This window comes from Dipodomys merriami, unplaced genomic scaffold (genome assembly GCF_024711535.1).
Source record: "Dipodomys merriami isolate MVZ:Mamm:240054 unplaced genomic scaffold, mDipMer1.0.p SCAF_345, whole genome shotgun sequence".
In the NCBI taxonomy this organism is placed as follows: Eukaryota; Metazoa; Chordata; class Mammalia; order Rodentia; family Heteromyidae; genus Dipodomys; species Dipodomys merriami.
The window spans coordinates 384,915-405,183 of record NW_027204993.1 but is presented as its reverse complement, the minus strand read 5'-3'; the positions used below and the strand labels follow the sequence as shown (position 1 = coordinate 405,183).

Genomic DNA, 20,269 nt, shown 5'->3' with positions numbered 1-20,269 from the left:
TTCTAATACTAGATTGAAGAGAAGTGGAGAGAGTGGGCATCCTTGTCTTTTTCCTGAGTTAAGAGGAAATGGCTTAAGTTTTTCACCAATGAGTATAATGCTGGCTGTAGGTTTGTCATGTACAGCCTTTATTGTATTGTGGAATGATCCATGGATTCCTAATTTTTCCAAAACCTTCATCATAAAGAGGTGTTGGATCTTGTCGAATGCTTTTTCTGCATCTATTGAGATAACCATGTGATTCTTATTCTTGTTCCTGTTGATGTGATGAATTATATTAGTTGATTTGCGTATATTGAATCAGCTTTGCATCCCTGAAATGAATCCTGTTTGATCGTGTTGTATAATTTTTTGGATGAATTGTTGAAGTCGATTGGCCAAAATTTTGTTGAGAAGTTTTGCATCAATGTTCATCAAAGAAATGGGTCTATAGTTCTCTTTCTTTGATGAGTCCCTGCCTGGTTTTGGGATGAGGGTTATGATGGCTTCATAGAATGTGTTGGGTAGTGAGCTTTCTCTTTCTATTTCATTGAAGAGTTGGAGGAGTATTGGTGTGAGCTCTGCTTTGAAGGCCTTGTAAAATTCTGCTGTAAAACCATCTGGTCCTGGACTTTTCTTAGCTGGGAGGTCTCTTATTGCTGTTTCTATTTCAGTGCTTGATATGGGCCTGTTAAGATAGTTTAACTCATCTTGGTTTAGTTTTGGCATGTCAATATTTGCTAAGAAAAGGTCCATTTCTGTCAAGTTTTCAAACTTATTAGCATAAAGTTTTGAGAAGTATTCCCTTATAATGTTCTGAATCTTGGTTGTTTCCGTGGTGATGTTTCCATTCTCATCTCTGAGTTTATTAATTTGGGTGTGTTCTCTTCTTTTTCTGATAAGATTTGCTAAGGGTCTGTCAATTTTGTTAAGTTTTTCGAAGAACCAACTCTTTGTTTTGTTGATTCTTTCTATTGTTTTTTGGATTCTAATTCATTTAATTCTGATTTAATTTTGATTCTTTCTTTCCGTCTACTGGATTGGGGTTTATCTTGCTGCTCTTTTTCAAGGAGGTTTAGATGTGTCATTAAGTTGTTAGTTTCAGCTCTCTCCAATTTGTTGATGTAGGAGCTCAGAGCTATAAACTTGCCTCTGAGTACTGCCTTTGCTGTGTCCCAGAGGAGCTGGTAATTTGTGTGTTCATTTTTGTTGAATAGCATGAACATCTGAATTTCCTTTCTAATCTCTTCCATGACCCACTCATGATTCAACAGTGTGTTGTTCAGCCTCTATGTGATACCGGACTTTCTTTGGTGGCTTTTGGTGTTGAGTTCTAATTTTATTCCCTTGTGGTCAGAGAGAATGCAAGGTATAACTTCAATGTTTCTGAATTTAGACAAGTTTGCTTTGTGGCCTAAAATGCGGTCTATTTTAGAAAATGTTCCATGTGCTGCTGAGAAAAACGTGTATTCTGATGCTGTTGGGTGAAATGTTCGGTAGATGTCTATTAAGTCTAGTTGATCTATGCAGCTGTTTAGATCTTCAGTTTCTCTGTTGAGTTTTTGCCGAGTTGATCTATCTAGTGGGGAGAGTGGTGTGTTAAAATCCCCAACAATTAATGTCTTCGGATCTATATGGGATTTGAGGGAAAGTAGTGTTTCTTGGATAAATTTGGGTGCTCCATTGTTTGGCGAATAGATATTTAGAATTGAAATATCCTCCTGAAGGAGAGATCCTTTAATTAGTATGTAGCGACCTTCTTTATCTCTTCTCACGAATTTTAATTTGAAGTCTATTTTATCTGATATTAGGATTGCAACTCCAGCCTGTTTATGGGAGCCGTTTGCTTGGTAGATTTTGTTCCAGCCTTTAACATTGAAAATGTGTTTGTTTTTATGGGCAAGATGTGACTCCTGCAGGCAGCAGATAGAAGGGTCTTGTTTTTTAATCCAACTAGACAGTCTGTGTCGCTTAATTGGAGAGTTCAGTCTGTTAACGTTAAGAGATAGAACTGAGAGGTATTTGGGAGTTCCAGCCATGCTATCCACCTTCTTGGGGGCTGTGAAAACTGGGTTCTTCCTATGGTTCTTGGATTCTCAGTTTGGGTGCAGTTTCTTGGCCTTTATTGTGGTCTTGTTGGTTTTCTATGTGTAGGACGTCTTTAAGAATCTTTTGTAGTGCTGGTTTGGTGGAGATGTATTGTTTCAATTTTTCTTTGCTATGGAAGGTTTTTATTTGGCCATCAGTTATGAAGGAGAGTTTAGCTGGGTACAGTATTCTTGGTTGATAGTTGTTTGTTTTTAGGGCATGGCATACATCATTCCAGGCTCTTCTTGCTTTGATTGTCTCTGCTGAGATATCTGAGGTGATTCTGATTGGTTTCCCTTTATAGGTGATTATCCTTTTCTCCTTGACAGCTTTCAGGATCTTTTCCTTGGTCTGTGTGGATCTTGTGTGGATTATAATGTGACGGTGGGATGTCCTGTTCTGGTCTGGTCTATTTGGGGTTCTAAAAGCTTCTTGTATCTGAATAGGCCTATCTTTTTGCATGTTTGGGAAGTTCTCTGCTAGGATCCTGTTAAACAAATTTCCTAGACCATTAACTTCTGTTTCTAGGTGCTCCTCTACACCCATTATCCTTAGATTAGGCTTTCTGATGGTGTCTTCCAGGTGTTGGATAGATCTATCATATTTCTTTGACTTGTCTTGGATGGTTGTATGTTCTTTCTCCATAATATCTAGGCTGTCTTCAATCCCTGAGATTCGATCTTCTGCATGGTCTAACCTGCTGTCAAGTCAAGACTCTCTACTTTGTTTTTTTATCTCGTTTCCTTCTAATTGGTCAGCTTGATGCCTTCAAATTCTTTGTTGAAGCTCTGTTTTAGGTCTTGTATGAATTTCTTCACTTCCTTAATTTGGTGTTCAGTGTTTGTTCTCAAATCACTTAGTTGATTGGTTATGGTTTCTTTGGACTCCCATTCCTTCTGTTGGGTTCCATTCAGCATTCCCTTTGTGGTCTCCCTGACTTCCTTCAGCTCTTTTTAATGGATTCCATGAATGCCTTTAATGATCTTTGTGTATTCTCTACCTGGTCTCTCAATTCATGTATTACTCTTTGTTTAGCTTCCTCCCGTTCATGGGATTCCTTCAGTTCTCTTTGAGTGTTCTCAGCCTGCTCACGCCATTCCTTCCTTTCTCTTTGAATATTCTCAAGTTGCTCACACAAATCCTGTATCAGTTTTTGAGTAGCTTCCTCACGGTTATGATATTCCTGTACAAACTTCTGGGATGCCTCCTATCTCTCCCTTTCACGCTCATACAGAGTCCTTTGTAAGTTGTCAAACTTCTCATTTATCATATTTGCCAGCAGTGTTTGTAGAGCTATTTGGGAACTCTCCTCTGGATTATTCATTATCTGTTCTGACCCCTGATTATCAAGATTGGGAATTGAGATATCCGGATATGCCATTTTTCTTATGTTTTTCCGGCTTACTCTGCCCATTTGAAATGAAAATAGCACCAGTTTTGTGCTAGAACACTATCTTAAGGCAACCATCAACCAAAGTTTGCATTTGTACAGTCAATAGTCTACAGGTACAATCTAGTTCAACAGATACATCTATTCAACATCAAACAACTATATGTTAATGGGCTTCGAACCACATAGAAGAATTTGGAAAACCAGTAATTATTAGGGTTATGGAGAGATGTGAGTAAAAAATAGGAAGAGATTGGTGTGGGGAGGCACAGGGACAGTTAACTATGTCCTAATCTCAATGCAGGAAATAGATTGGGTAGGATGCAAGTAGAGAGAGAGAAAAAGAAGAAAGGGAAAGGGAAATGAAAAGAGACCAGAAAAAAATAGAAGCGTAAAAATTAAAGTTATTATGGAGATTGAGACAATCTATTTAGAGAGTTATGTGAGTATATTGAGAGAAGGGTAGAGACATAGAGGAGATGTGAAAAACTTACAAAAATGCTTAAAATATTATATAGGTATAAAGAGGTAGTACTGCTATTAAGGAATTTAAGTCTCAGAGGTTTTGAATTGAGTAATTAATTTGTGGATTAAGTGTGTGCACAATGGGGGATAGGGTCTACTAGTTAAATATGGGTTTATCTGAGGATGTGGAGGACAAGAGTTTAGTCAGGCTTAAGGGGGTTGTTAGTTGTTGCCCCTTTTCGTTGAAGGCCACAAGACAGACAACAAAGACAATCAACGCTAAAGAGAAACAGATGAGACTAGACAAATGCTGCGCGGTGCCCGAGTAAGTACAGATGAGGAAGGAAACTACAGATGGAAGTGGCCAGCCACAACTTAACTCCCCAGAACAGAGAGACACTCGGATCTCCTCCTTCCTCCAGACGACCCTGGAGCAGGACTCCAGGGTGGGACCAGGGTACTGGGCACGTCTGTTTTTCTCTCTGGCCCAAATACAGATTCAGACTCAGGTCCTGTACAGGCACTTTTGGATCCCAGAACGTAAAACAAAAACGACAAACATGAAAGACACGAAACCTTAGAGCTCTGCCTTACCTCCAACTGGCCTTGGAATTTGGGTCTGGGGGCGCTGTTATCCCGGACGAGCCCCCAACGGAGAGACCACAGCCTCACTTGGATAATTTCTCAACGAGTGGGCACCCCAGAAACCAAGATTCCAAACCAGCAGATGCAACAAGCAAGAGCAGTTTACTTGACATTTGCACAAACAGACTCTCTGACCCGGTCAGTCAGAAAGCCCCGAGCAGAGGTTACAGACACTTTTAAAGGCAAAAAACCAAAAATTAACATAGAACACTCTTTGTGAAACAATTGGCTAATGGTTGGTCTAAGGGGGGGGGGTTACAGGCTACAGGCCTATGATTGGTTGTCATTTGGCTTAGCTTGTAGTCTTGCCAGGTGGTCGTTGTCAAGGTCCGACCCGGGGATTGTTGAACTGAACTGGAACTGAACACAGACACACACACACAGACACACACTCAAAAAGAAGAAATATTCAGACCAGGCTCTGGTGTAAATTCCCTTTTAATCTGCATTATTCCATTATTTCGGAAGCTGACATCTGAGGATCAGATGACAGGGCAGGTCAAAGCTAGCCAGCCAAGAAGGTGTGTGAGAAGAGTATCTCCAGTCAATTCCTGAGAATATATTCTAGCATTCTTAAAACCGTAGCTTGTAGGAACTCTGAGATGTGAGGGTCACAGGTCAAACACACTGGGCAAAACTATCCTTCAGAATTTCTAGTGTTGTGTAACAAGAGTTGTGGATGATGTGGTTGAGCAATAGCTGTGACAAAAGCAGCTCAGTTATGGCACCCAGGTCCTGAGTTCAAAACCCAGACCTGCAAAAAAGTGAACAGGACAGGAAGGAAGGGAGAGAGAGGGGAAGAAAACAAGGAAGGATGGATGGAAGGCAAGAAGGAAGACCGGGAGAAAGGAAGGCAAGAAGGCAAGAAGGAAGGAAAGGGAAGGAAAGAACCAAGGGAGGGAGGAAGCGAAGAAGGGAGGGAAGAAATGACAGGAGAGATATTTCAGATACATTGTTAGATAGGATTAAGGTGGGCTGACTGCTCCTCTTGGATGCTTTGCATGCTCAGGGGAGTGGTCCATTTGTGGGAATATCTGGAGCGCTTAATGTAGAAGGTTTGGCAAGCTGTGGTGTCCCAAGCGTTAACCACTGAAGGAGGAACAGGGCAGTGGGAGTCGGGCTGATAATCCTGTCACTTTTGTGTTGGAACCTGCCTGGGAATATGTCCAGTAGGAGGCTGGCTGGCTCTCCAGCTGTGCTGGGTGTGACTCAGGAATCCCATCAGAAGCTGCTATCTGATTGGAAGTTAAGTGTTGGTGAGGGTGTGGTCAGATTATAAAGATGGCAAGGGGCTAGAGATGAGCAGCACAGTCTTGGAGCCTGCAGTCAGTCCCCTGTCCTGCTGGGATTCCGAGAGCCCTGCACACCTGCTCCACATCTGGTCCACCTGTGGTCCATCAAGATGAGCATCAGGACGCCACCCACACTGCAGCATCTAGCCCTGCAAAGCCTACTGAGCAAAGAGTCCCAGGCCATCTCAGTCCTGGAGGATGTGCCGGTGCTGCTGTTCGCCCCACTCTCCATGGAGGTCTACGCACAGGGCCGCACAGAGGTACTGAAGGCCATGGTGCAGGCCTGGCCCTTCCCCTGCCTTCCCCTGGGGGACCTGGCAGAGTCACCAGACCTGGAGACCTTCAAAGCTGTCCTGGATGGGCTTGATCTGCTGCTACTTGCCAAGAAGGAGCGCCCCAGGCGGTGGAAACTGCAAGTAGTCGATCTGCGGAAAGCACACCCTGAGATCTGGATACGGGGATACCCCTCCATGGCGCAAATCTCCGCTCCACATGTCCTGACTGAAAGGCCAACAGACAGTCGCCTTTCAGTTGGGACCGAAGAGCAGCCCTTGATTCTCGCCAGTGACCTGACCATCAGAGATGGCACCCAGGATGCTTTCCAAGCCTACCTCCTCCAGTGGGCCAGGAAAAGGAAAGGACGAGTCCAGCTGTGCTCTACCAAGCTGCAGATTCTGTCTGGCTCCATCTCCAAAATCCAGAAGGCTCTGCATGCGGTGCGCCTGGACTCCATCCAGGAACTGGTGGTGAACAATTTCTGGCATCGAGAAACCATGAGAAAATTCGCTCCTTCCCTGGACCAGATGAAGAACCTTTGCCTGCTCACCTTCTCCAAGATGAGTGTCGACTTCTACACTTGCAGCCGCCGGAATCTCTGGTATTCCGGCAAATATGCGGTGCATCTGGGGCAGCTGCAGCATCTGCGGGAGCTTCGTGTGCACGATGTCTTCTTCCTGTATGGACGGCTGCCCGCCATCCTCAGCAGCCTGACGCCTTTGAACACCTTGTCTTTGAGCTCATGTCCGCTGAAGGAAGCCGACCTGAGATTTTTGTGCCAGTGTCCCTGCACCAGGCAGCTCAAGCACCTGCGTCTGAGGAGTGTGTGCATGGGCCGCTTCAGTCCTGAGCCCCTGCGCGCCCTGCTGGAGCAAGTGGCCGGCACCCTGGAGACCCTGGCCTTGGAGCACTGTGACATCACTGACGCACAGCTCTCGGCCATGCTGCCTGCCCTGAGCCAGTGCTCCCAGCTGCGCTTCCTCAGCTTCTATGGAAACCACATCTCCGTGGCCGCCCTGCACAACCTGCTGCGCCACACTGCCAGGCTGGGCCATTTAAGCCGAGGGCTCTACCCGGCCCCTCTGGAGAGCTACCGCCCTCCACACTGGGGCCTAGGGAGCCTCGACCCCGAAAGATTTGCCCAGGTTCGGGCTCGGTTGGAGCAGGCCTTGAGAGACATGGGGCCAAACCAGAAGGTCCAGATCTGTACTGATTTCTGTCATCGCCGGCAAAAGGGCCAATTCTACAGCCTGGGGCCCGATGGCTCCTGGATGCTCACCCACGAGGGGCTTCCTAGCCTTTCTGATCTGCCTATGTAGTCACCAGCCTCTCTCCTGGAATCTCGCCTCAGCATCACAAGGAACCCCTGGACACAAGGACATTCTCCCTGGGGCAAACTCCCATCTTTCAATGTACGTGGCAGGGACTGGGAAACTTCTCCCCAACTTCCTAGTTATCCAAGCCCCGGACTTTCTCAGCATGGTTGGTGTCCATGGGGCCTGTGTACACATCATCAGGAAGCTGGAGTGGACTCTGCCTGAAAGAACTGGAACATCATCTCGTTTTCGCTCTTTTTGTAAGCAAACCTTAAAGTCCTGTGCAATCCCACACTACCTGTCATTTACTCTACCCTTCACTTCATTAAATAAAAATCAAATAAAGGAAAACCATGAGTCGATTGATGTCATTTCTCAGCACCAAGCAATGGGAGTATATTTGTTGCCGAGAATTCTAGGTAGTCGACCCATCAGAGATCGGAGCATCACAGTTCTAAGCTGGCCTGGGGAAGAAAGTCCCCAAGATTCTCTTCTCTAGGGAACCACCAAAAAAGGCCAAACCTGGGCCTATAGTTCAAGTAGTAGAGTGCTGACACTGAGCACAAAAGCTCAGGGAAAACTCCCAGGCACTCACTTCAAGTCCCAGAATTGGCACAAACAAGCCAATAATTTCATGACCGAGGCCAAACTGATAACAATCCAATTTGGGAGGGAGAGCAAGGGCGCAGGGAAATTCAACATCAAATATCAAATGACGTCCCATGAACGTAAGAGAACTCCTGGCAGAGATCCTTCATACTTAGTTATGAGAATGATCAATACTGCTTCAAATTTGATCATCTCTGCCTTGAAAAGACAAACCACACTACATTGGCACTTTGGGGAGTGATATTGACTTCAAGCCCAAACACACACACACACACGCACACACACACACACACACACACACACACACACACTCAAAAAGAAAATATATTCAGACCAGGCTCTGGTGTAAATTCCCTTTTTGATAAACCCCAGACTCACTGGGATACTTTCTCAATGGGAGGGCACCCCAGAAATCACGACTCCAAACCAGCAGATGCAACAAGCAAGAGGAGTTTACTTGACTTTCGCGCAAACTGACTCTCTGCCCCGGTCAGTCAAAGAGCCCCGAGCAGAGGTTACAGACATTTTTAAATGCAAAACCCAGAAAATTAGCATAGAACACTCTGTGAAACAATTGGCTCATGGTTGGTCTAAGGGGGGGTTTACATGGCTACAGGCCTATGATTGGTTGACATTTGGCTTAGCTTGTGGTCTTGCCCCGTGGTCGTTGTCAAGGTCCGTCCCGGGGATTGTTGAACTGAACTGGAACTGAAAAACATAAACTCAAACTGAAGAACATGTACTATCTATAACCGTTGTCCTTGTCCTGTGGCCGGCTGACATCCGGACATCTAGGCCGGCCGATATCCGGATATCTGGGCCTTGAGACTCTGCCCAGTTTTATTTCTCAGTGAAGTGGGGGGTCTGAATGCAAGCACATTTACTGAAGCAAAATCAGCGGTTAGCAAGTTAGTAATGGTAATGGTAAAGTGAGGTTTTTAATTTTTAATCTTTCATTCCCCACTTCTTCTCTGGACTAAATTTAATCTTAAAATTGAGGTTGTCTCTATACTTGTGGGATGTCAGTTGTCTTTAATACTTGGTATTGTTGGGTTAACACCATGGTCTGTATACTGGATAGCCTTTGGCGATGAACTGTAACAGCCTGTTGAGGATGCAGGGGCCAAAGGTAAGGAGCAAAAGTAAAATTATGATGGGCCCTGCTACCGCAGACAATAGGGTAGTGAGCCAAGGGGATCTGGTCCACCAATTTTTTTTTTTGGTCCGGTCGTGGGGCCTGAACTCTGGGCCTGGGTGCTGTCCCTCAGCTCTTCAGCTCAAGGCTAGCACTCTACCACTTGAGCCACAGCGCCACTTCCGGCTTTTTTCTTTTTGCTTATGTGGGGCTGAGGAATCGAACCCAGGGCCTCGAGCATGCAAGGCGAGTGTTCTACCACTGAGCCACCTTCCCAGCCCCTGGTCCACCAATTTTTAAACCAACTGGCTTCTGCAGTTTTATTCCATTTACGTTTTTCTAGTCGCTCACGAAGTTTGGCCATTGAATCCCGTGCCACCCCGGTGTGGTCAGCATAGAAACAACGTTCCTCCTTGAGGGCTGCACATAGTCCCCCATCTTTAATAAAAACCAAGTCCAGGCCTCTCCGATTTTGCAGCACATTCTCTGACAGGGAGAAGAGGGATGTTGTTATTGCGGAGATGTATTTTTCTATTCGCTTTAAATCTTCTGTTATGGCAGCCTTTAGCTGCTGCATGTGCTGATATCCTTCCATGTAAGCAGCACTCCCTACTCCCGTCCCGGCTATGCCTGCCGCTGTTCCTATTCCCATGAGGACAGCCAGAGTTATGGTGACGGGTTCTCTCTTGTACCAGTGGGTTAGGGCCTCCACTGGTTCCTCAAAGGATGGGGAGTTATGATATATAACTCGAGGATACAAATGTACTAGAACACAGAAACTAGTCTGCTTTATCAGCATTGGTGAAACACAAGGGGTTAAACCGGTGTTACAGGCCCACCACCCTCCATCTGTGGGCACTAAGTATTTGCCTGTAATAGCCGTAACCTTTTCAGTGTGAGTACAAAGCCGGCTCTTTTTAGAGGGTGGTGTCCCAAGACATAGTCCCTGACCTGACACTTCAGATAAAGTTAGCTTGCTAGTACTTTGCTGTCCCCAGGGGCATGAGGAAGTTATGTTGTAGGTGCCATTGTAGGCTGTTCCTTCATAATAAGGGGGTGCCTCGGAAAGGCAAAGCCAACAGGACCGAGTGAGGTTGCTCTTGGTGGAGTTGAGGGCAGCATAGGCTCCCTTAATCAGGTTATATAAGGGGAGCATCAGGGGCAGCTCTGTGTCGGCAGTAGCTCTCGGGAGGGTATGGTTGGGTGGCTGGCTTGGGAAAAGGGGTCTCCTTTCTAGAGTGGGGTTGGGTGCCAATGGGAGGGGGTTCATGCTCTTTACCCGAAGGCGGATACTTATTCGCCCGCCCACGTCACCACCCCGCGTGCCCAGCCTAACCCCCCAGGTGAGACCAGTCCCCCAGGCCAGGTTAGGCACTTTTCCCTTATTAGTGAATTTTACAGTAAGCTTTACGCACCACCGTTGGCAGCTTTCGTCGACACAGTTTCCTTTTCCCCCTTGCCCACTGAACCTCTTAACCGTGATATAGTTCCAGGAGGATGAGGGGTTCCAGTAGGTATCGCCTGTGGTCTCACAGCCCCAGGCCTTACAAAAATAATCTTTTTTCTTCCCACATTTAGATTTGAGTCTAGGGTCTTGATGACTTGGGCAGACATAGATTGGGAAACCTCCCTGGGCCCCATCTCCCCAACGTGCTGCAGCCTGGCTGCCATGAACCCCAGTAGCGAGCGGTATGCAAAAGATTGGTTCTAGGTCAGGCCACCATGTCCAGAGAGGGGCTACGTTGGAGGTGGAGCAGATTATACTTCCATGTTCATTTACTACCTGCCATGTCTGGTTTTGGGGAAAGTGTGGGTTTGAATTTATGCCTGCCAGGGGGTGGACCCTTTGTCCCTCAGCTACTAAGGTTACAACAGCAAGGAATATTAAACAGTTTTTAAGAGTCTTATCTTGAGAGGATTTTGAGTGCACTGCAGCTTTCATTTGGGTGGCTCTGCGGGGTCCTTCTCATCCTCAGGCGGCACACACTTGACATGGGAGGCATGGATCCAGGCGGCAATCCCGTCTACCTTTAGCGCAGTAGGTGTGGTCAGCAGCACAGTGTACGGGCCTTTCCACCGCGGCTCAAGAGTTTTGGATTGGTGTCTCCTCACGTACACCTCATCGCCGATCTGGAAGGCGTATGGGATAATGGAACTTCCTGTCATGTAGACAGCAGCCAAAGGTTTCCACACCTGTCCCTGGATGAGTTGCAGAGCTCGCAGCCGCGCCTGTAAACTTTGGGTATTTGCAAAAGAATCAATGGCAGGGTCAAGGAAGGCTGCTATGGAAGGGGGTCCCCCATATAGGATTTCACAGGGGGTTACTCAATGGCTTGCCGGGGTGTTACAAGCTCTAAACAAGGCCATGGGAAGGAGTTGGACCCAGTTTTAATGCCAGTTTCTAGGGCTAATTTGGTTAGGGTCTCTTTAATTGTCCTATTCATTTGTTCTACCTGTCCTGAACTTTGGGGGCAATAAGCACAATGTAATTTCCAATCTATCCCCAAAAGCGTGGCCACCATCTGACTTACCTGGGAGACAAAGCAGGGCCGTTATCTGACCCTTTGATGTCAGGGAGCCCGAATCGAGGAAAAATTTCTTCCAAACTCTTCTTGACTACCACTTGCACAGTCTCTTGTTTAGTGCGGAAGGCTTCTGTCCAGCCGGAGAAGGTATCTACAAAAACTAGGAGATATTTTGCCCCATACCTGCCAGGCTTAATTTCGGTGAAATCGACCTCCCAGTTGGTGCCGGGTCGTTCTCTCATTCTGACTCCAGTGGGCGCTTGGAATCGGCCTGCATTAACCTTGGCAGATCTGGAATGTAATGAAACTGCTCCTCCCTCTGTAAAAGAGTCTCCAACTTTTTGTAACCCAAGTGGGTCCACCTGTGTAAGTAGGTAACCAGCCTCCTCGCATCCTTTTGGGGCAATATAGTCCTGTTTTTATATTCCCATGTCCCAGTTGAGTCATTAGAGATTGCCTTTAACTTTTTGGCTGTTTCCACATCCTGATCTGAATACTGGAAGAGAGGCTGTTTGTTTGGCTGTCGTTCTCGTGATGTGACCAAAACAAAGGTTTGGTTCTGTAAGGCCACCGCCTTAGCAGTTTCATCCGCCATCCTGTTCCCTACTGCTACAGGGTCCCTCTCTACATGGTGGCCTGGACAATGGATGATGCTCACCTTTTTAGGTAGGATGAGGGCCTGCAGGAGGTCTAGGATTTCCTTTTTGTTTTTAATGTCTTTTTCCTCCCGAGGTTAACAGGCCTCAACTTCAATAAATTTCTCCATGAACAAGTGCGGTAGCAAAAGCATGCCGGCTGTCTGTATAAATGTTGACTTTGTTTTCCCGGGCCTTTGTCAATGCCTGTGTCAGGACCATGAGTTCGGCCCTCTGTGCTGATGTCCAGGGCTCTAGGGCCGATGCCCACATGACTGTGGTCCCATCTACCACTGTTGCCCCCGCCTTCCGCTCACCTTTATGCAGGAAACTGCTCCCATCCGTATACCAGGAGTGTTCAGCATCTGGAAGGGGCTGGTCCGTCAAGTGCTCACGGGTCCCGTGCACCTCCGCCAGGATTTGATGACAATCATGTTCGATGGAGAGATGAGAGTCTGAGTCCGGAAGTAGAGTTGCTGGGTTGAGAGAGACCACGGCCCCGAACTGAATCCGATCGGGATTTAACAGCATTGTTTGGTAATGGATGATATGAGTGTTTGAAAGCCAATGGTCAGGGGGCTGGCAAATAACTGTCTCTAAGGCATGGAGGGCCATCACTGTCAAGGGCTGTCCCAAGGTTAGCTTATCAGAGGCTTTTACCAACACGGCCACAGCTGCAATGATACGCAGACATGGGGCCCACCCGGCCGCCACACTGTCCAGTTTCTTTGAAAAGTAGGCCACCAGTCTTTTCCAGGGCCCCAGTTTTTGAGTCAAGACTCCTTTTGCGATTCCCTGTCGTTCATCCACATATAGGGTGAACGGCTTGGTCACATCAAGGAGACCCAAGGCAGGAGCTGATAATAAGGCCTTTTTAATCCGATCGAAAGCCTGTTGTTGTTCTTTCTCCCACCGAAATGGGACAGTGGCCTTAGTGAGAGGATATAGAGGGGCTGCTAAGTCTGTGAAGCCTAGTATCCACAGGCGACAGAATCCAGCCCTTCCCAAGAACTCCCTCAGGGCCCGTGCACTTGTGGGCGTTGGGATCTGGGTGATGGCTTGTTTACGACTCTCTGTTGGCTACCTCTGCCCTCCTTTCAGCTTATAGCTTAGATAGCTCACTTGTTGGACACAGATTTGGGCCTTTTTGGCTGAGGCTCTATATCCCAACTCCTCCAGCCTCTTTAAAAGGGCCCCAGTACCTTTTAGGCAGTCATTTTGATTTCCAGCCGCTAGGAGCAGGTCATCTACATATTGTAAAAGGCTGAATGAGGGGGGTTGACTCTGAAATCAGCCAGGTCCTGGTGTAGAGCCTCGTCAAACAGGGTCGGGGAGTTTTTAAATCCTTGTGGCAATCTGGTCCCTGTGAGCTGTCCTGAAAAATCTGATTCTGGATCTCTCCATTCAAAAGCAAAGATCAGTTGACTCTGAGGGATTAGCCTCATGCAACAGAAGGCATCCTTTAAATCTAACACTGTATACCATGTGTGGCTTGGGGGCAGCGTACTTAGTAAGTTGTAGGGATTAGGCACCGTAGGATGTATGTCCTCTGTTCTCTGGTTCACTTCCCTCAAGTCCTGCACTGGATGGTAGTCTCCCATCCCAGGCTTTTTCATGGGCAATAAGGGGGTGTTCCATGGAGATTGGCATGGTTTTAGGATACCCAATTGGAGCAGTCTTTGTATATGCGGCCTAATTCCATTTTTGGCTTCCCTGCTTCGTGGATACTGATGTATCATCACCGGGGTAGCCGAAGCTTTAAGTCCAATGACCATGGGAGGCTGGTTCCTAGCCAGTCCCATTCCCACAGTCTCCGCCCATGCCTGGGGAAAATCTGATAACCATTGGGGTTCTATCAAGGCTGACTGAGGGCTTTCATGTAACCGATGTTCATCCTCCAGGTGTAAGGTTAGGACTTGGAGGGGCTGTCCTTGGGGTCCCCTAATGGAGGCCCCTTTTCCTTGGAAATAAATCTGGGCCCCTACCTTTGAGAGGAGGTCCCTCCCCAACAACGGATAGGGGCAGTCTGGAATTAGGAGGAACGAGTGAGTGACTAACCCTGTTCCGAGGTGAACTTTTCGTTCAGTTGTCCATCGGTACATTTTCCCTCCTGTGGTCCCCTGCACCAAAGATGTCTTAGAACTCAGGGGACCTCCTGATCGTGTTAGGACCGAATGGTGGGCGCCAGTGTCAACCAGGAAGGTTACTGGCTGGCCCCACACTTGAAGGGTTACCCGGGGCTCGGGGGGGGGGGTTCCTGGCCCTGACTGTCCTAATCTTTATCATCCTGTAGGGACAACACTTGTGCCAGCCTTCAGGGTCCTCTCATCTGCCCCCTTTTCTTCGGGCCATTCCTGACCCAGTGTCCTGTTTCCTTGCAGTATGCACACTGGTCAGGGCTCACCAGAGGTCTCTTTTCGTCCCCCAGCTTCCTACCTAACCTAGCCTCTCTCTCTTCTGGCTGTTGCACTACGGTGGCCAAGATCTTACTTAACTCTTTAGTACGTTTCTTGTCTAGCTTGTCCTCTCTATCCTCCTGCAACTTCCGTAATCTTTCTTCCTTGACTTCCTGAGTTTCTCTCTTATTAAAAATTTTCTCTGCTTCCTTGACCAAATCCTGCAAAATATAGCCCTGAAGCCCCTCCAACCGCTGTAGCTTAGTCCGAATGTCTGGGGCCGATTGCCCGATAAATGACATAATGACATCGGATTGTCTGTCTGCAGCAGAGGGGTCAGAGGGCGTATACATACGGTACCCTTACATTAGTCTCTCTATAAATCCCGCAGGCGTTTCCTCAGAACCCTGCACTATCGCACGTACCTTAGCCAAATTGGTGGGGTGCCTCCCGGCCCCTTTGAGACCCGCCAATACAACCTGGCGATAAAGACAGAGTTGCTCCCTACCAGCTGCGGTTTTGAACTCTCAATTTGGGCGGGTTAGTGGGAACGCTTCATTGATCTCATTGGGCAACTGCGTTGGCCTGCCATCTGCTCCTGGAACATTTTTGCGAGCCTCCAGGAACACTCGCTGCCGTTCCTCCATGGTGAGGAGCGTCTGCAAGAGTTTCTGACAATAGTCCCAAGTGGGCTGGTGGGTTAGCAGAATGGATTCAATCAGGCCTGTCAGGGCCTGAGGATCCTGAGTAAAGGGCGGGTTATGGGTTTTCCAGTTATATAAGTCTGAAGCAGAAAAGGGCCAATACTGAAATTGGCCGGCCCTGTCTGGAAGGGAAAGGCGGAGGCGCAGACGACTACTGGGTGGTGGCCAGGGCGGCTGAGGCAGCAGTGGCGTCTGGGGCCCCGCCTCCAGCTCAGTGGAGTCCAAAGAAGGAGCAGGTGGGGAAAGGGAGACCTCTAGTGCGCCCCTTTGTTCTTTAATCCGAGCAGGTTGGGCATAAGGCAGCAGCCCGGGAACCAAGACTAGCGGGGAGTCTAATAGTAGTAGATCCGCCTGGTCATCATGTAAAACAGAGGGAGATTGGGAGGAGGAGTCCTTAGTTTTAAACTGAGACAACTCTTTTATGGGATAGAGGGAAGATGAGAGAGAGGGAAGATAAACAAGGCGAGTGGAAGAAGGTAAGGGTACGGGTGGAGGAGAGGGGACAGAGGGAAGAGGAAAAGGGGAGTAGAAGAAGGCGGAGAAGCGGATAGAGGAACTGGTGTCTGGGAGAGGAAAGGCTTGATCCACTTCGGGGGTCTCAGGCCAGATCTTCCCAAGTGACTATGTAGGGGACCTGATCAGGGTGTCCATGAGGGCCCGGCTGAAAAACGCGAGCCTTCACCTGTAGAAGAATATCAAGATTGAAAGGGCCCTCCTAAGGCCATCCCACATTGGGAGTGGGCCATTGGGAGGAACAGGAACGAATCCACTTTTTCTTCTGGACCTCCAGCAACAGGTTGTGGGCCTGGGTCGTGACTTCTTTCCAGTGATCTAGAATAAGGCTGAAGGGGGTTGTTAGTTGTTGCCCCATTTCTTTGAAGGCCACAAGACAGGCAACAAAGACAATCAACACTAAACAGAAACAGACGAGACTAGACAAACGCTGCCCGGTGCCCCAGTAAGTACAGATGAGGAAGGAAACTACAGATGGAAGTGGCCAGCCGCAACTTAACTCCCCAGAACAGAGAGACACTCGGATCTCCTCCTTCCTCCAGACGACCCTAGAGCAGGACTCCAGGGAGGGACCAGGGTACTGGGCACGTCTGCTTTTCTCTCTGGCCCAAATACAGATTCAGACTCAGGTCCTGTACAGGCACTTTTGGATCCCAGAACGTAAAACGAAAACGACAAACATGAAAGACTCGAAACCTTAGAGCTCTGCCTTACCTCCAACTGGCCTTGGAATTTGGGTCTGGGGGCGCCGTTATCCCGGACGAGCCCCCAACGGAAAGACCACAGCCTCACTGGGATACTTTCTCAATGGGAGGGCACCCCAGAAACCAAGACTCCAAACCAGCAGATGCAACAAGCAAGAGGAGTTTACTTGACATTTGCACAAACAGACTCTCTGACCCGGTCAGTCAGAGAGCCCCGAGCAGAGGTTACAGACATTTTTAAAGGCAAAAACCAAAAATTAGCATAGAATACTCTTTGTGAAACAATTGGCTCATGGTTGGTCTAAGAGGGCGTGGGGGGTTACAGGTTACAGGCCTATGATTGGTTGTCATTTGGCTTAGCTTGTGGTCTTGCCAGGTGGTCATTGTCAAGGTCCGTCCCGATGATTGTTGAACTGAACTGGACTTGGACACAGACACACACAAACAGACACACACTCAAAAAGAAGAAATATTCAGACCAGGCTCTGGTGTAAATTCCCTTTTAATCTGCATTATTCCATTATTTCGGAAGCTGACATCTGAGGATCAGATGACAGGGCAGGTCAAAGCTAGCCAGCCAAGAAGGTGTGTGAGAAGAGTATCTCCAGTCAACTCCTGAGAATATATTCTAGTATTATTAGAACCGTAGCTTGTAGGAATTCTGAGATCTGAGGGTCACAGTTCAAACACACTGGGCAAAACTATCCTTCAGAATTTCTAGTGTTGTGTAACAAGTGTCGTGGATGATGTGGCGGAGCAATAGCTGTGACAAAAGCAGCTCAGTTATGGCACCCGGGCCCTGAGTTCAAAACCCAGACCTGCAAAAAAGTGAACAGGACAGGAAGGAAGGGACAGAGAGAGGAAGAAAACAAGGAAGGATGGATGGAAGGAAAGAAGGAAGGACAGGAGAAAGGAAGGCAAGAAAGCAAGAAGGAAGGAAAGGGAAGGAAAGAACCGAGGGAGGGAGGAAACAAAGGAGGGAGGGAAGAAATGACTGGCAGATATATTCCAGATACTTTTTTAGATAGGATTAAGGTGGGCTGACTGTTCCTCTTGGATGCTTTGCATGCTCAGGGGAGTGGTCCATTTGTGGGAATATCTGGAGCGCTTAAGGTAGAAGGTTTGGCAAGCTGTGGTGTCCCAAGCCTTAACCACTGAAGGAGGAACAGGGCAGTGGGAGTCGGGCTGATAATCCTGTCACTTTTGTGTTGGAACCTGCCTGTGAATATGTCCAGTAGGAGGCTGGCTGGCAGTCCAGGTGTGCTGGGTGTGGCTCAGGAATCCCATCAGAAGCTGCTATCTGATTGGAAGTTAAGTGTTGGTGAGGGTGTGGTCAGATTATAAAGATGGCAAGGGGCTAGAGATGAGCAGCACAGTCTTGGAGCCTGCAGTCAGTCCCCGGCCCTGCTGGGATTCCGAGAGCCCTGCACACCTGCTCCACATCTGGTCCACCTGTGGTCCATCAAGATGAGCATCAGGACGCCACCCACACTGCAGCATCTAGCCCTGCAAAGCCTACTGAGCAAAGAGTCCCAGGCCATCTCGGTCCTGGAGGATCTGCCGGTGCTGCTGTTCCCCCCACTCTTCATGGAGGTCTACGCACAGGGCCGCACAGAGGTGCTGAAGGCCATGGTGCAGGCCTGGCCCTTCCCCTGCCTTCCCCTGGGGGACCTGGCAGAGTCACCAGACCTGGAGACCTTCAAAGCTGTCCTGGATGGGCTTGATCTGCTGCTACTTGCCAAGAAGGAGCGCCCCAGGCGGTGGAAACTGCAAGTAGTCGATCTGCGGAAAGCACACCCTGAGATCTGGATACGGGGATACCCCTCCATGGCGCAAATCTCCGCTCCACATATCCTGACTGAAAGGCCAACAGACAGTCGCCTTTCAGCTGGGACTGAAGAGCAGCCCTTGATCCTCGCCAGTGACCTGACCATCAGAGATGGCACCCAGGATGCTTTCCAAGCCTACCTCCTCCAGTGGGCCAGGAAGAGGAAAGGACGAGTCCAGCTGTGCTCTACCAAGCTGCAGATTCTGTCTGGCTCCATCTCCAAAATCCAGAAGGCTCTGCATGCGGTGCGCCTGGACTCCATCCAGGAACTGGTGGTGAACAATTTCTGGCATCGAGAAACCATGAGAAAATTCGCTCCTTCCCTGGACCAGATGAAGAACCTTTGCCTGCTCACCTTCTCCAAGATGAGTGTCGACTTCTACACTTGCAGCCGCCGGAATCTCTGGTATTCCGGCAAATATGCGGTGCATCTGGGGCAGCTGCAGCATCTGCGGGAGCTTCGTGTGCACGATGTCTTCTTCCTGTATGGACGGCTGCCCGCCATCCTCAGCAGCCTGACGCCTTTGAACACCTTGTCTTTGAGCTCATGTCCGCTGAAGGAAGCCGACCTGAGATTTTTGTGTCAGTGTCCCTGCACCAGGCAGCTCAAGCACCTGCGTCTGAGGAGTTTGTGCATGGGCCGCTTCAGTCCTGAGCCCTTGCGAGCCTTGCTGGAGCAAGTGGCCGGCACCCTGGAGACCCTGGCCTTGGAGCACTGTGACATCACTGACGCACAGCTCTCGGCCATGCTGCCTGCCCTGAGCCAGTGCTCCCAGCTGCGCTTCCTCAGCTTCTATGGAAACCACATCTCCGTGGCCGCCCTGCACAACCTGCTGCGCCACACTGCCAGGCTGGGCCATTTAAGCCGAGGGCTCTACCCGGCCCCTCTGGAGAGCTACCGCCCTCCACACTGGGGCCTAGGGAGCCTCGACCCCGAAAGATTTGCCCAGGTTCGGGCTCGGTTGGAGCAGGCCTTGAGAGACGCGGGGCCACACCAGAAGGTCCAGATCTGTACTGATTTCTGTCATCGCCGGCAAAAGGGCCAATTCTACAGCCTGGGGCCCGATGGCTCCTGGATGCTCACCCACGAGGGGCTTCCTAGCCTTTCTGATCTGCCTGTGTAGTCACCAGCCTCTCTCCTGGAATCTCGTCTCAGCATCACAAAGGAACCCCTGGACACAAGGACATTCTCCCTGGGGCATACTCCCATCTTTCAATGTGCGTGGCAGGGACTGGGAAACTTCTCCCCAACTTCCTAGTTATCTAAGCCCCGGACTTTCTCAGCATGTTTGGTGTCCATGGGGGCCTGTGTACACATCATCAGGAAGCTGGAGTGGACTCTGCCTGAAAGCAGTGGAACAGGATCTCGTTTTTGCTCTTGTTGTAAGCAAACCTTCAAGTCCTGTGCAATCCCACACTATCTGTCATTTACTCTACCATTCACTTCATTAAATAAAAATCAAATAAAGGAAAAGCATGAGTCGATTGATGTCATTTCTCAGCACCAAGCAATGGGAGTATTTTTGTTGCCGAGAATTCTAGGTAGTCGACCCGTTAGAGATCAGAGCATCACAGTTCTAAGCTGGCCTGGGGAAGAAAGTCCCCAAGATTCTCTTCTGTAGGGAACCACTAAAAAAAGGCCAAACCTGGGCCTATAGTTCAAGTAGTAGAGTGCTGACACTGAGCACAAAAGCTCAGGGAAATCTCCCAGGCACTCACTTCAAGTCCCAGAATTGGCACAAACAAGCCAATAATTTCATGACCGAGGC

General features: G+C 48.6%; 2 protein-coding genes and 1 pseudogene across 2 annotated transcripts; 2 read left to right on the top strand and 1 right to left on the bottom strand.

Moving 5' to 3' along the window:
- Positions 1 to 4,089: 4,089 nt before the first annotated feature.
- Positions 4,090 to 7,454, top strand: LOC138803675 (PRAME family member 12-like). The gene is made up of 2 exons (XM_069987736.1): positions 4,090 to 4,247; positions 5,849 to 7,454. The coding sequence occupies exons 1-2, from the start codon at positions 4,090 to 4,092 to the stop codon at positions 7,452 to 7,454; spliced, it is 1,764 nt and encodes a 587-aa protein (XP_069843837.1).
- A 3,679-nt stretch (positions 7,455 to 11,133) lies between these two features.
- Positions 11,134 to 16,326, bottom strand: LOC138803674 (uncharacterized; annotated as a pseudogene).
- Positions 16,327 to 18,139: 1,813 nt separating this feature from the next.
- LOC138803673 (PRAME family member 12-like) lies at positions 18,140 to 19,624 on the top strand. Its single transcript, XM_069987735.1, has one exon. It carries the CDS (start codon positions 18,140 to 18,142, stop codon positions 19,622 to 19,624), a length of 1,485 nt encoding a protein of 494 aa, XP_069843836.1.
- The last annotated feature ends 645 nt before the right edge of the window (positions 19,625 to 20,269 follow it).

Excerpts from the sequence above, each read along its gene's own strand:
- LOC138803673 (XM_069987735.1), top strand. The coding sequence starts at position 18,140 with ATGAGCATCAGGACGCCACCCACACTGCAGCATCTAGCCCTGCAAAGC.
- LOC138803675 (XM_069987736.1), top strand. The coding sequence starts at position 4,090 with ATGGGTTTATCTGAGGATGTGGAGGACAAGAGTTTAGTCAGGCTTAAG. Across the intron at positions 4,248-5,848 it reads AAATGCTGCGCGGTGCCCGA|ATGGCAAGGGGCTAGAGATG; the intron begins GTAAGTACAGAT and ends CAGATTATAAAG.